The sequence below is a fragment of the Dendrobium catenatum genome, unplaced genomic scaffold, assembly GCF_001605985.2.
Source record: "Dendrobium catenatum unplaced genomic scaffold, ASM160598v2 fragScaff_scaffold_133, whole genome shotgun sequence".
NCBI lineage: Eukaryota > Viridiplantae > Streptophyta > Magnoliopsida > Asparagales > Orchidaceae > Dendrobium > Dendrobium catenatum.
Genome location: NW_021318595.1, coordinates 403927 through 419589, shown reverse-complemented (window position 1 = coordinate 419589; position 15663 = coordinate 403927). Strand labels below are relative to the sequence as shown.

Genomic DNA, 15663 nt, shown 5'->3' with positions numbered 1-15663 from the left:
TTTTTTTTTGCTCATATGGCGGTGGTGAATTCACCAGCCACTTGTTCAAACAATTTTTCCTCAATCAAGGCATTGAACATCAATTTAGTTGTCCATATACTTCCGTACAAAATAGTTTTTGTTGAGGGCAAGCATTGCCATCTTTTGGAAACTACGTGTACTTTGCTACATGAAGCTAGTTTACCATATCAGTTTTGGGCCGAAGCTTTACAAACTTCCAACTATATTATCAACCGTATAACTTCCAAATCTATAAATCTTCAAAATCCCTATAAATTGCTCTACAATCGCAGTCTAGAATATAATCACCTTAGAGTCTTTGGATGCTTGTGTTTTCCCTGGCTTAAACCCTATCTCCTAGCAAAATGTATCCTAGATCTAGTGAGTGTTTATTTCTTGGATATTCTGCAGCTCATAAGGGATATCGTTGTCTTAATATGAGTACTAAAAAATTACACATCTCATGTCATGTCGTTTTTCATGAACATTTTTTTCCTTATTCTTCTATCTCAAGTTCACCACAATCTTCAATTATTGATTCCTCAATTTCTTATTTTCTCTTAATACCCTCCTCCACAATTGCTCCTACTTCTACAGCTCCACATTCTACTACCATTCCTGGTCGCATTTCTTCTCCTACATCTTCCTTACCACAATCAACTTCACCTCAGCATTCTACTCCCACTACAACTTCTCCCAACAATGCCCTGCTACCGCCAATTGCTACAAGTTAAATGTTCCACTCTATGCAAACTAGACTCCGTTCTGGCATTACAAAGCCAAAAAAAATATTTGATTTATTTGTCACTGCTTCTATGCTGCCAACTCCCACTAGTTACAATCAAGCAGTGAAATATCAAGGGTGGCACGATGTTATGTGTGCTGAGTTTAGTGCTCTACAAAACCAAAGGACTTGGTCCTTGGTTCCACCTCCACCAAATGCCACAATTCTTGGTTCTCGGTGGATTTATAAACATAAACTCAAACTCACTGGTCAGTTAGATAGATACAAGGATCATCTTATAGCTCAAGGGTTCAAATAGGAGTATGGTATTAATTTTCAAGAGAGTTTCAGTCCAGTCGCAAAAATGCCAACCATAAGAATTCTTCTTACTATTTCACTCATTCGAGATTGGTCAGTATTGCAGCTTGACATTTCAAATGCATTTTTACATGGTGATCTCACTGAAGATATTTACATGAAACAACCACCGAGGTTTGTTGATGTTCAATTTCCACATCATGTTTGTAAGCTTCATAAGGCCATTTATGATCTTAAACAAGCACCTCGGCAGTGGTATACAAAGCTTACAAACTTTCTAATTGATTTTGGTTTTCATCTTAGTAAATCAGATCTAGCTCTATTTATTTATTCTACAGCCACAACGCATCTTTATTTGCTTATCTATGTGGATGATTTTCTATTGGTGGGTAACAATTCTCAACTGCTATAGCAGCTTTTAGACAAGCTAAAGTCAACATTTTCTCTCAAATAGTTGGGTAATGTGTCTATATTCCTTGGTATACAGTTTTCTAGAACACTGGATGGTTACTTTCTTCACCAAACTTACTACATCAAGGAGTTACTTCAATAATCAGGTTTTGCAAACTATAAACCTGCACCGACCCCAATGTCTCCACACTCATCACAGCAAAAGATTTTGGATGATCCCTTCTCTGATCCTTCTCTGTTTCATAAATTGATGGGCTCATTGTAATATTTGACCATTACTAGACCAGATATTATGTTTGATGTCAATAATTCCTGTCAACGCATGCATGCTCCAACCAATAACGATTACCAAGCACTCAAACATATACTAAGGTATCTTCAAGGTACTCTTACATATGGACTTCCTTTGCTCCGCGACAGTCTTTCTATTTCTACTTATGTTGATGCTGATTGGGCTGCTGATATAATTGATCGTAAATATATGCTGGATTTTCTACGTTTCTTGGTCCCAATTTAATCTCCTGGTGTGTTAAAAAGCAGCCCACTGTTGCAAAATCATCTACTGAGGCTGAATATCGTGCTCTAGCTTCAGCTACTTCGGATGTCATTTGGCTCCGCTGTCTTCTCAGTGAACTACAAGCTCCTCAGTCTTCTGCTACTAAAATCTTCTGCGACAATACATCTGCCATGACACTGGCTCATAATCCAGTCTTTCATGCTAGGACGAAGCATATTGAGATTGATCATCACTTTATCAATCAACATATCTAGTCACATGCTATTTAGCTACTTCACATCACCTCAGTTGATCAGCCTGCTGATATTCTCACCAAGCCACTGCCTATTTCTCACTTCCAATCTTTACATGACAAATTAACAATCCAACATCTAGATTGTTAACTTGAGGGGGGATGTTACACGTGCCATCACTTATTGGAGGACCACTAATGCATGCGGCTCCACTAGTTTTATTCATGTTATTCTACTGAGTGGCTCAGTCTGTTTTCTAATAAACACTGATTTTCTAACTACTTATCTTTCCATTGTGATTATATAATGCTATGTAAATTGACTTATTCAATACAATGGAAAACATGAGCTAGAGTAATTAATGTTAGCTTCTTCTTCTTCATTCTGAGTTTCTTATTTCTCTGTTTTTAGCTTAAGCTTCTCACAAACAAGTGAATTAACATATTACTACTTGAACCTCAACCTCTAAGTAGCTTTCTTGGTGGTCTCCTTGTTCGATTGATCAAACAATCACCCCCTCTTGCTGCACATTGTTACAAGTTAATAACTTCGACAATGCTCTCATGTTATCCCTTCAAACACATGTAGGACATATGAGTTTGAAATGAGGCTTGATTTTTTAATTATGAGTATAATGCAAGGTAGTGAAAATCAAATTAGGTATAGAACTGAAAAAACTAGAGGTTTAAGATTCAATGGTTCTAGACATAATAAATATTAAAATTATACAATTATAACATTAATTATATAACAAATATTTTTTTTAAATGAATATATATAATTAACTCAATTAAGACTATTGAACAAGTTCAACAAAAGAGATATAAAGTATGATAAGAAGCTTAACTAGCAATTAATATGAATATAAGTATATATATATTATAAATATAAATATATGACCATTAAATATATTTTTCAAAATTTTAAAAATTTAATATATAAATGTATAAATATAAATATAATTTTTAATAAGAATAATAATAAAATATTTAAAATAATATATATGTTTTATAATATGAAAAAAACTGTGTTATTAACTTTAATAAATTATACGCATTCTCAACCCAAATTTACATCCCGAGTAATTTGATAGTTTAACCCATGCAAAATTCTCACAGGTTTTTAGTCTCACGTCATAGGGGAATTTTAAGTGATTCTCTTTATATGGTGTAAAGCATAAACCATAAGAAACAAATAAAGTTGCATGATGTTGCAAGCTAGTAGCTTTATGTTTTGATTAAATTTATTTGCATAAAGCATATGCCTTTAAATATATATTTAAATTATTTTGAAATTTTATTTAAATAAGAGATAATATTTATTGAACCGACCGGTTCAATCAAATCGGAACCAGTTCGATAGTTTAACAGTTGAACCGGTGGTTCAAACAGGTTCACACCAGTTCAATGCAAATCCGGTGTTCCAACTTGATCAAATAAGCAAATGGACTATTCACGGTTGAACAGGTCAAACTGGATGATCCCGTCCGATTTTAAAAACACAGCAAAATAGTGGCAAGCTTCTATTGGTGATGACATCAACCCTAACAATTCTTGGTGCCAAATCTGTAGGAGTCTGTATTTATCCATCTCCCGACACCCAAGCAGATGCAAAATAAATCGTTGGCAAGAAAATAACATTATTCCATGTTTATTAACATCTGATAACGCATACTGTATGAATTCCTCAACTAAAACCGTGCATTTAGGTGAATTTCATCTCAAGAACAAATATTTTCCTTGCTGGGTTAGAGAAACTTGGAAAAGGATACTGGTGTGGTATTTCTCGCAATTTTGTAATTACGAGGACTCCAACCCAAGTTGCCAGCCATGCTCAGAAATATTTTCTTAGGCAGAACAGTCCCGACAAGACGAAACGCCGAACTAGCCTCTTTGATGTGGTAAATATCCAAATAAATTTTTTTTTTTCCAGAGTATGTAACACACCATTATTTAAGAAGCCATACGGTTTTATTAAAATTTATGGCATCCTAATTCCTTCAAAGAATTATTCTACAGTTCCTTTCTAGATTGAGCCATTTTCCTAACACCATTTATTTAATTTTGATGTGTCAATAGAAATTGCAATGCTTTTTTTTTTTTTTTTTGTACTGTAAGCCAAGGGTTTCCTTTATTGACCTCTGTAAATTTAATAACTTGAAACATTTTTCTTGAAAGAAAAAAAAAATTAAATCAAATATGACAAAGTTAATTTTTTTGTAATTTGCAGCAAATTAATATATTGTAATTTGTAGCATATTAATAAATTTAAAAATTACCTTATATATACATTACCAAGAGGAAGTTCTCAAGTGATGTGAGAATAAGTAAGTTGAAGTTCTTACTTCTTAAGTTTATAACATACACTATATATTTTAAAATATATTTTTTAAGTAAATTTTTTATGATGTGAATAGCATTTATTTTTATTAATAATGTTAAATAACCTATATATTTCAGTTATTATTTATGTATTATAAAATTTATTTATTTATTTATGTATTACTATTTACTAATTTATAATATGAATTTAATATATTATAGGAATAAATTATATCTGAGCATATAATATGAATTAATAATGATTTACGTTAAATTTATAAATTTATATGTAAGCTGAATTTTTATTAAATTTGAATTAAATTAAAAAATTAAATAAGTTTAAATTTAAAGTTGCATAAGATATTATTAATAAAAAACAAAATAAAACAAAGTATGTTATCCCAAACAAAGCTTTAGATAGAAGCATAGCTCCAGTTTTTCATTTCAAAGAACGAGGATGAATCATAGGATGTCTCTCAAGAATGTTCAATCCAAGACTCACAATTCAAGGTTTCTAAATTTACAACATTTTAGAATGATAATCACCATATACTGTGTCATAAGCCATTTTTGAGAGATTTCGGTTTCGTTTGGAACCACTTTTTTATTGCTTCTTAAAACAAATTTCTAGTATAAAACTTTTAATTTTTGAACTAAAACTCTGCTTTAAGAAGCAGTAAAAAAGTAATCTCAAAGAAAACCTTCGTGATAAAGTTCTGAAAATGTTTGGCATAATACAGAGGCACCTAACTAACAAATCCCATCCCAATGTAGAAAACCACCTTGACCACTTGAGTCAGTGAAATTGTAAACAGCACCAGTAACTGTAAAGAAGAAAATGGGTTAAAAGAAAATAAAATGGATATTGAACATGCTAACCATAGCACTTCTCAATACGCCTTATCAAGGCTATGTTTGGGACAACTTTCTTATTATTTTTTAAAACAGCTTTCAAGTATAAAAATTAAAATTTTTAACTAAAAAGTTGCTTTAAGAAGCAGGAAGAAAATCGTCCCAAACGAAACCTAAATCAGAAAGAAAATCGAATGTATTTGCAAAGACCAAGAATTCAAAAGAAAACATACCCTCATAACCACCAAGTACTGGATCTTCTGATAGAAGAAGAGGTGTATCAAGGTCAATGTACCTACATGAGATAAAAGCCACCAAAAAAATTCACATAAATATAATAGGTATTGATAAAATAAACATTGAAAATAAAGAAATGGCTTTCCTTAAGGAATCATTTTCTTTTTTTACTTCAATCAAAAGTGCTGAAATGATATTTCTAGGTTCTCACTTGAAACAACCCAAGCCAGCTGCTAGATGACCAGCAAATCCCATTGCAAGTCTCGTCTCAACCATGCCACCAATCATAAGCTCAGTACCTGCAGCTCTAGCAACCTCAATTACATCAAGAGCGCCAAGCACGCCCAACTTGGCCAACTTTATGTTGATAACATGAGCTAGATTTCCTTCAATGATTCTCTTTGCATCTTCCAGACTCCTACAGCTTTCATCTGCAGCAACAGAAACACCATATTCTCCTTTTGCTACTTGAGAAACATGACGAAGACCCTCCCAGTTATCTCTATGAACTGGTTGTTCGAAGAGAATTGGTTTGACCCCCATTTCTGAAACAAAACACCACGGTAGCATTATAGAATTAGAAGCAAACAGATGTCAACCACAGATATTAAACTTGTAATACACTCTTACATAGCCTTAAGGATTACTAGATGTTATGCCTATGCAAGATTGTTTGAGAACTGGAAGGTTGGTTAAAATCATTCTATTCCATATACCATAAGAGGTGCAATGCCTGAGGAGAAAAATGTTAAAAAGTTCCTAAGCTAAATAGCATATTGTTTTATAGGTTCTCAAAACGTCAAAATAAATACTATTCTTAGTAAACTTGTTTTAATGCGGTATAAAGACAAATGAAACATAAGGGAGTACATTATAAAAATGTCTAATCTTGTTATATGAGTAAGAGCATTAAAGTTAGACTTATCTAATGACATTCTTATGCATCTATTCTTAGTCTCTTTTCCTGCACAATTCAATTCTTGTAAGATAAGTTATAATACTCAAAAGGATAAATGGAGTCTTAATGAGCTCATTGCTCAGTGTATGTAAGAGGAAGAAAGATTGAGACAAGAAAGAAAGAAATTATTATACTTGACACTGCCTACCATTAAGTTTTTCAAGTACTTCAATTGCTTCATTAGCTGTGTATCCTTCATTTGCATCAAGTATAAAAAGGCAATCAGGGTGAACTAGTCGTATGGCCTTTAATACTTCTATGTCCGAGCTTAAATTTTTTCCCACCTTAAGCTTCAAAGTGTTAAAACCTCGTTCCTTATATTCTGCTGCTAATTTAGCTGCTTCATTTGGAGCAACAATTGGAATCTGCATTTTCCAGTAAGGTAACATTGAAGTTGTAAAATATATTAAATAATATAGTACCATTTGGAAGAAGAAAAGTGTTCAAGAAAAGAACATTACTGTTATATCAGTGACAATGGATGTTGAGGCACCACCAAATAGTTTCCATAGAGGTATATGCAAGCTATTTGCAACAGCATCTACAAGTGCCATTTCAATCCCTGCCCTCACCTTGCTCAATATATGAAATTGCAGAATATCAATAACTAACAAGTTTACTCTTTGATAACGATAAAAAAGGCAATCATCATAGGCTCTATCACAAGAAAAGAAGCACTAAAAGATAAAAAAAGAAACCATCAAATTTATATCCAAATAAGAAATGCTTATGGAATTCTTATGGAAATCACTCTAAAGTTACAGGTACCAGGAGTTCAGAGCATATTAAAACATTTGGAAGTAGATATTATAGATTACTTTTTGAGTAATTGGTTTCATACTGATAGAGCCAATGGCAAAATGTTTAATGGAAATAAATTCTTCGTTAGCTTCAAGAAAAAAACAGATCAAGTTTTCATGCAAGTTGTGAGATTGTGTGGAGAATGAATTGAAGCAGGACTTACTCAGTACGGTGTCCTATGGCATAAGGGACTCAAAGGGAGAGAACAATAAAACAGATCTTTCAAACTAGTCTCTTGCAAATATCCAACGTCTGAAGATCAAGGGTTACCGTAGATCTATATGAGATATGGAGAGTCATATCAAAAGCAAATAAAATTCACTTCATGGTGACAAATTCTTAATATTTTAACAAATATTCACTATTTTCAATGAAAGTACAGAAATATAAAGGAAAATAACTCAGACAAAATCCATTAGACTTCTTATATAAATAATGGATAGAAATTTATATTCAAGAAAGCTGGACAACAAATTGTAATTTATAGAATTGTTGAAAACAAAATTGTAATCAAATTTGAATAAAATTAATCAAACAATCATTTCAATAACAAAATTTTGAATGAGCAAAAAAAGAAAATTCACAGAAAAGTTAAGTCTCTTATTTGTACAAGGAGATAACATCTCTTAAAAATCTTGAAGTTGTTGATTTGATCAAGGAGTTGCCTCCCAAAAATAGTAGTATCAAACCTACAGTTTTATTCAAAAAAAAATTTTTGATAGAGTTTTTATATATGCCTCAAAACCTTATTAATAATCACAAAGTCATTGAAATTCCTCATGAAACCGAAAACAACATAAAGGAAGAATTTACCCTAGAATCCCTAAAGAAGAGAAGAAAATCTAGCCAACCAAATCATAAGTATAGCAGAGAAGTCATGCCGCGGGAAGATCACCAAAGGACTCAGAAAAGCTGCCATAAAATGTCATCAATCCTTTCTCCCACTGCAAATTTCAAAAAGGGAATGACCACAACATGTACACATTGCAACAAAAAAGCGATCCTTGATGGAAATGGATAATTGAAGGCACAATAAACAAATTCTACCACCATTATCAGATAACTATTGCTCAACTCCATCTCCAAAAGAATAGAGATGCCACTGTAGAGCCAAGAAGGTTCACGCAATTAAATGAACGGGAAATCTAATGAAACTTAATCCAATAAACTTTAAAAAGCTCTAAGGACATAGCTATGGTAAAAGGAACCAAGGGTAGCGCTACAAAGACAGGTGAGCCACCTGTGGCTTTACTACCAGTGTAACATCTACAAACAAACTCTGATTGAAATTAAATTCTTAATAAAATAAAATAAAATAAAAACATCAAATTTAAAGTTCATTCTTTCAGTTGCTCCTCAAACGCATATATTTTGCATTTTTACTGATTGTAGACTTTTTCATATGGCACTAGTTTAGCAAAACCCAATAAGTAATTGTTTCTCCCTATCTGTTACTAAAAAAATCCTGAGTTTCACAAGAAGAGTTCACCCAGCTGCATCAAACAAATCTCAGAAATTTAGTGATTATGAGGAAGATGAAAGTGTTCCAGGCTTCATAGTAATAAATCATAAAGGAGCCCTGTAGGCAGAAGAAGGATCAGAGAACCTTTTGGTTCCTGAAACGAATGGTTTGGAAACATTAAGATGGCCAACAGTGAAAACAGATTTTCCAAAGTCAGGGGTAATGCCATACTACAACTATTATTTAAATGCTTGTAAAAATAAAGATCTAATGCTTCAGAAGTTGCACAGGACGACATGATAGCATCACATGAAACACCCCCTCCAGGGCAGAGCCAAAAAATTTTATTAGGAGAGTGCACAAATTCGTGATTTTTAAAATACTCATTCTTTTTAGGATAATTGCATTTGACTTTTCATTTAATAGTTCATAATGAAATAATATTTTGATCTTTCAAGAATATCAATATTTTTTTTTAATAAATTATTACATTCTATATTATAAATTATATTATTTGTATTACACATAAATTTATGATTATCTTATTTCACTTTAAATATTTAAGTGTTAATTTTATAAAAAAATTATAACATATATATTTATATTTATATTTATATATTTATATTTATATATATTGTTATGCAAACTTTAGATGGAAATAATTAGTCAGATTTAATTATAATTTAAGCAAAATATTTTAAAAACCATAGAGTAGAGTCACTCATTGGCCTAATTGATAAGGCGTTAGTTTCACATTTAGAGGTTCTGTGTTCAATCCACAGGTATGTCATCTTTTTGAATTTAAAAGGTTGTTATGTTAAAAACAAAATTTCTAAAATAAATTTTTGTGGACTGTGGGTGATGGGGACATCAGATTTCGACACGTGTACCATCGTCGACGGCGCAGATCGACGGCTACGATCCAGAGCCTCTACTTTTGAGTTTATAGCTTATGTCATTTTGTTTTATTAGTTTTTCCGAGTTTGCCCCTGAGGGCATTGTTTGACTTATGTAGCCCCGAGGGCATTATTGTCTTTTCTTTTTTTTTTCATTTGGAGCCTCCATATATGAGGCATGATGCATTGTAATTTTTAGTTTTTGATGAAATGAAATTTATCCCCCTTTGTTCTCTTTGTGAGTGCATTTCCCTTTGATCTCTTAGTGAGTTCAAAGGGAGAACTAGATCTCTCCGTGAGTTCTAGACTTAATTCATGCTTGTAGTGTGAAGGTGAGAAACGCAGAAATTTAAGGCGAGGAAATTCTCAGGTTTCTTCAAACAGGCCTTCCCCTTCATCCATTGCCGCCTCCATTGAGCCCAGCCAAGCCGACGGCCTCTCTGGCCATCCTGTCCTGGCCAAGCCGCTGGCCTCACTAGCCATCCCGACCCAGCAAAAGCCCTCCCGGCCGGCCCCAGCCAATTCTCCCTCCCGCCGGCCCAAAACCCCATCCAGCCACCGCCGACCAATCCAGTTCACCGGCCCCTCCATCCCTGCCGCCGCCCCTATTTTTTTTTTCCTTCTCCGTCTATACGTGGATCATCGAAGGCCGTCCATCCGCTCCTTCGAACCCGACTTCCAACCCGGCGACAAGTCCTCTCAAGGTCACCTGTCTACTAGTGGCGTCGCTAAGCCTGCTCACGGTTCTCTTCCGCTAACCTCCACCTCAAATTGAGTGACGGATCCTAAGGTGAAGGGTCTAAATTTTAAATTTGGGGCTTTGGTATTTTAGCCATTTGCAATACTTGATATTTTTTATGTTATTTTGAAAAGCTTTCAAATCTCGTACTGTAATTTCTTGTTGTTATTTAATCATTCATATTTTAATCCTTGAACTTCAATTGATAACGCATAAAAGTTTTAGTGTCTAAGGTGAAGGGTCTAAATTTTAAATTTGGGGCTTTGGTATTTTAGCCATTTGCAATACTTGATATTTTTTATGTTATTTTGAAAAGCTTTCAAATCTCGTACTGTAATTTCTTGTTGTTATTTAATCATTCATATTTTAATCCTTGAACTTCAATTGATAACGCATAAAAGTTTTAGTGTCAAACTTGATTCAATATATTATTTAATTTCAAGTGCAATTCTCACGACATTTCATGATAGTTTTACATCAGTGGGCTTTTTATTACTTTCTTGATAGGCTAGTGGAATTTTTATTACTTTCTTGATGGGCTAGGAGCCCCCAAGGCTCCCACTGTAGATCCACCAAAGACCCTCTCCTTTCTAAAATTTCAATGCTCTCATATTTTAAGATAGACAATGCTAAATAATACTCAACATCATAGTTCATTATTGTCATCCGCATTATCATTTCTCTTATCCAAGTATTTGGGTTTAGCTTAGTGAAACATTGTTGGTCATCATTCTTCTTGAATGATATATGAGATATTAAATCTATTTTGCACAAACAATTTGGGCTTTTGGCTTGACTTCAATTTTTTTTATCTTTGATCTACCATTTTCCTTCCTAGTACATCTGTGCTATTTCCTCAATATATCTTATTAGTTCATTTTCTACCTTATAATATAGATGCTCAAAAAATCTAAATTTATCTTTCATTGTCTTATCTTCATTAATGTTATTCCTACTCTATCTTTAATCAATTCCCATTCAACTTTCACTAATCTTTTCAAACACGAATCTTAAATTTCTCATTTTAGACACTTGATTGTCAGAATCTTCATTGTCCCACCACCATGACTCATATAAATCCTTGGTCAAACTGTAATTTTCTAATACTACTTAAGGCTTCACATAATAAAGCTATGTTGGTGTTCAACTTTTCCTATGCTATAAGAAACAAAACCATGACACCCAAAAATAGAATTATAAGCTTTTCCAAATGTAAATCCGTATGCTCATGGAGCCATAGAGAAGATTCATGTGACAAAATTAGAATTTGGTTATCACATCTCTTATATCAACTAAAATTATTTATACTTGAAAAATAATTTAGGAGAAATGATATTTCAAATTGAACATAGATCTGCATAATATTCTTGCATTGGATAAATCACCTAAAATTTTTGAAACTTTAGGAGTTACTTTCTCCTTCATCTATATAACATCCTTTTAACTAATTATTGATGATACTTAAAGCTATAACATTACAATATATACTTAATATTCACCAACACTAAATGATAATTATTAATTACAAAGCCATAAAATTATAAATAATATATTTAATTTTCATTATGCTAGTCCTAAGAAGTTCCTGTTGGGAGATTTCCATATGTGGACCAATATATTAATACATATAATATAAATAATTATACATTAGACGCTATCTAAATTCAAGCCAATTAAATTCGTGATCTGTTTAAGTATTAAATTATTAATTGGCTTATGTGGCATCTCATTAATTTTTGTATGGAATTAATTTGTGTAGAGGCCAGGTATTTATTTTATTTTAATGATGGGCTGAAATAAAATATTTATACTTTAAGTATATAAGGGTCGTGGTCCCCAGTTTAAGCGGTTAAGTTCTGATTCTTCACTAGTCGTTATCAAGTTTATTTATCGGCTTCATATAAATTCATTGAAGAAGATGAACTGACAGTTAATTTTTGGTTTTCTCTAATTTGCGGTTACTGTAATTTCTGAAACGACACCATTATTGGAGAATTTCAGTTATCAGCTTATTTAATTGTGACGTTTTAATGTATGTATTTTTTTTTTGTAACTGCATGTGACGCTTGGTTAAGTTAAAACTGTCTGCCTTTATTTTGCAAAAGCATTTTGATTATTACAGTTACAGACATATCAATTTAATATCTTGTAATTAAATTGTTTAAGTTTTAATTTATGGCTGAAGTAATGATGTTTCTCGATATTGGCGTTTGCCTTGCTGAAACATTTGTAATCATTACTTATTATAGTTAGCATTTTGTTTATGTTAATTATAACAGTTTATATATTATTTATGATATATTTCCACTGTCATTTATTCAAAGGATTCAATTAATTCATGGAATCAATTATATTTTATTGAGATGTTTATCTTATCTTATGAGAAATTATGATAATTATTCATTAAATTAAATTGAAATAATAAGTTACCAAAGTGACCTCTATTAGATCAATTTATTTAATCTAAAATTAATTGAATAATGCTAAAGATTTTTTCTTAGTCTATGCGAAAAATAATCGTCCCAAAGGAAGATTATTTTTTTGGCCGGACTCTAAAAATATAGTTATAAATATGTGATAATTTAAAAATTATTCATGCATATAATAAGTCGGTCCAAAGAAAGACTTATTATTGGTAGAATTTATTATCAGTATTTATTAATTATAATTTTAAGAGTACCACTTACAAATTGTAATTTCTGTCCAAAGACTAAATTATGATGTTGTGTTAGGTATCTTATAAAGGGCCCACCATATGCTGTTACTAATTGTGAGCTTATTATTTTTGTTTATTTTCAGTTAATGTTTCTTCTATATCTGCCAATTTGAATAACATTCCAGTGCTTAATGGCTCTAATTTTAAGAAATGGAAAGAGCAAATTACTATTGTTCTTGGGTGTATGGATCTAGACTATGCGATTCGGACTGAACGCCCTCCTACCCTTACTACGGAAAGCACTTTTGAACAAAGAGCAAATTTTGAAAAGTGGGAGCGTTCAAACCGCATGAGTTTTATGATCATGAAGCACTCAATTCCAGATACCATCAGGGGTGCAATGCCTGAGGAGAAAAATGCTAAGAAATTCCTAAGCCAAATAACAGACCGTTTCGAAGGCTCTTAAAAGTTCGAAACAAGTACTATTCTTAGTAAACTTATTTCAATGCGGTATAAAGGCAAAGGAAATATAAGAGAGTATATTATGGAAATGTCTAATCTTATTACAAGATTAAGAGCATTAAAGTTAGAATTGTCTGATTACATTCTTGTGCATCTAGTTTTAATCTCTCTTCCTGCACAATTCAGTCCTTTTAAGATAAGTTATAATACTCAAAAGGAAAAACGGACTCTTAATGAGCTCATTGCTCAGTGTGTGCAAGAGAAAGAAAGATTGAAACAAAGAAAGTGCTCACTTAGCTTCTTCCTCTCATGATTTTGCTACCAAAAGAAAAAGGAATTATAAAGTTAAAGGAGCTGCAGATAAAGGGACTTCACAACCTAAAGTGCAACAGAAGCAAGATCAGGTTATTACTTGTTTCTTTTGCAAGAAGACTAGTCATGTGAAGAAGGATTGTCCAAAATATGCTAACTGGCTCGTAAAAAAGGGTAAACTTCTGAATTTTGTTTGTTCTGAAGTTAATTTGGTTTTAGTACCAAATCACACTTGGTGGATAGATACAGGTGCAACTACTCACATAAGTGTGACTATGCAGGGTTGTCTAAGGAGCAGAGTGCCAACTGATGCTGAAAGATTCATCTATGTAGGAAATGGCAATAAAGCTCATGTTAAAGCTGTAGGCTTATATAGATTGTACTTAGAATCTGGTTGTACTTTGGATTTGTGTGAGACTTTTTATATACCGTCATTTAGACGGAATCTTATTTCTATTTTATGTTTGGACAAATATGATTACTCTTGTTAATTTAGAAATGAAAAATTTAGTCTCTTTCAGTGTTCTAAAGTTGTTGGTACAGATTCTTTAATTGATAATTTATATAAATTGGATATTTCTGCCTCACAGATAAATGAAACTTTGCATATAAATAATTTTGGTACAAAGAGAAAATTAACTGATGAGAATTCCTTTATGTTATGGCACAAGCGATTAGGACATATTTCTAAACAAAGAATTGAAAGGATTGTGTCAGATGGAATTCTTGATTCCCTTAATGATACTGATTTTAAAATTTGTATTGAATGTATTAAGGGAAAACAAACAAATATTAAGAAATTAGGTGCCAAAAGGAGTTTGAATGTCTTGGAATTAATACATACTGATATTTGTGATCCATTCCCTACAGCTTCTTGGAATGGTCATCAGTATTTTATTACTTTCATAGGTGATTATTCTCGTTATGGGTACCTATACTTAATACATGAGAAATCAGAATATCTGGATATATTTAAGATCTTCAAAGCTGAAGTTGAAAATCAACTTGGTAAGAAGATAAAAGCTGTCAAATCTGACCGTGGTGGTGAATACTATGGTAGATATGATGGATCAAGTGAACAACGTCCAGGCTCTTTTGCGAGATATTTGGCAGAATGTGGCATCGTTCCTCAATACACTATTCCGGGGATTCCAAGTCAAAATGGTGTAGCTGAGAGACGAAACAGAACCTTAAAGGATATGGCTAGAAGTATGATTAGTCATTCTTCTTTACCAGAGTCTCTTTGGGGAGAAGCCTTAAAGACTGCAGTTTATATTCTTAATAGAGTTCCAAGTAAAGCTGTAACTAAAACCCCATATGAGTTATGGACTGGAAAGAAGCCTAGTATTAGGCATTTTTATGTCTGGGGATGTCCAGGTGAGGCTAGGCCTTATAAGCCTAATGAAAGAAAATTGGAGTCAAGAACTGTTAGCTGCTATTTTGTGGAATACTCTGAGAGGTCGAGAGGTTTTAAATTTTATGATTCCTCCAGTAAATCCTTTTTGAGACGGGCAATGCTAAATTTATTGAGGATATTGAATATAGTGAGAGTGATAAAATTAAAGATTTTGATTTTGAGGAGGAATATGTTATTATTCCTACTATTACAATTGAAAATGATCAGGTAGTTATGCCTGATATTGTTCAGATTGTAAATCCAGATAATCAAAATAATCTTGAATTATCTTCCACTCATATAGAAGGACAACAACCTCAAATTGAAGTGCCATTAAGAAGATCCACAAGGGAAAGGAGAAAAGCAAT

The 15663-nt window shown here is 32.5% G+C and overlaps 1 protein-coding gene across 1 annotated transcript in view; it reads right to left on the bottom strand.

Annotated features, from left to right (window-relative positions):
- Nucleotides 1-4936: 4936 nt before the first annotated feature.
- LOC110096010 (L-Ala-D/L-amino acid epimerase) overlaps nucleotides 4937-15663 on the bottom strand; it is a gene marked incomplete at its 5' end in the record, with an annotated part of 15387 nt that continues 4660 nt past the window's right edge. The window contains 5 exon segments of the mRNA XM_028699357.1: nucleotides 4937-5348; nucleotides 5610-5671; nucleotides 5825-6158; nucleotides 6720-6936; nucleotides 7033-7143. Of these exon segments, the coding sequence (XP_028555190.1) occupies nucleotides 5275-5348; nucleotides 5610-5671; nucleotides 5825-6158; nucleotides 6720-6936; nucleotides 7033-7143 (798 nt within the window).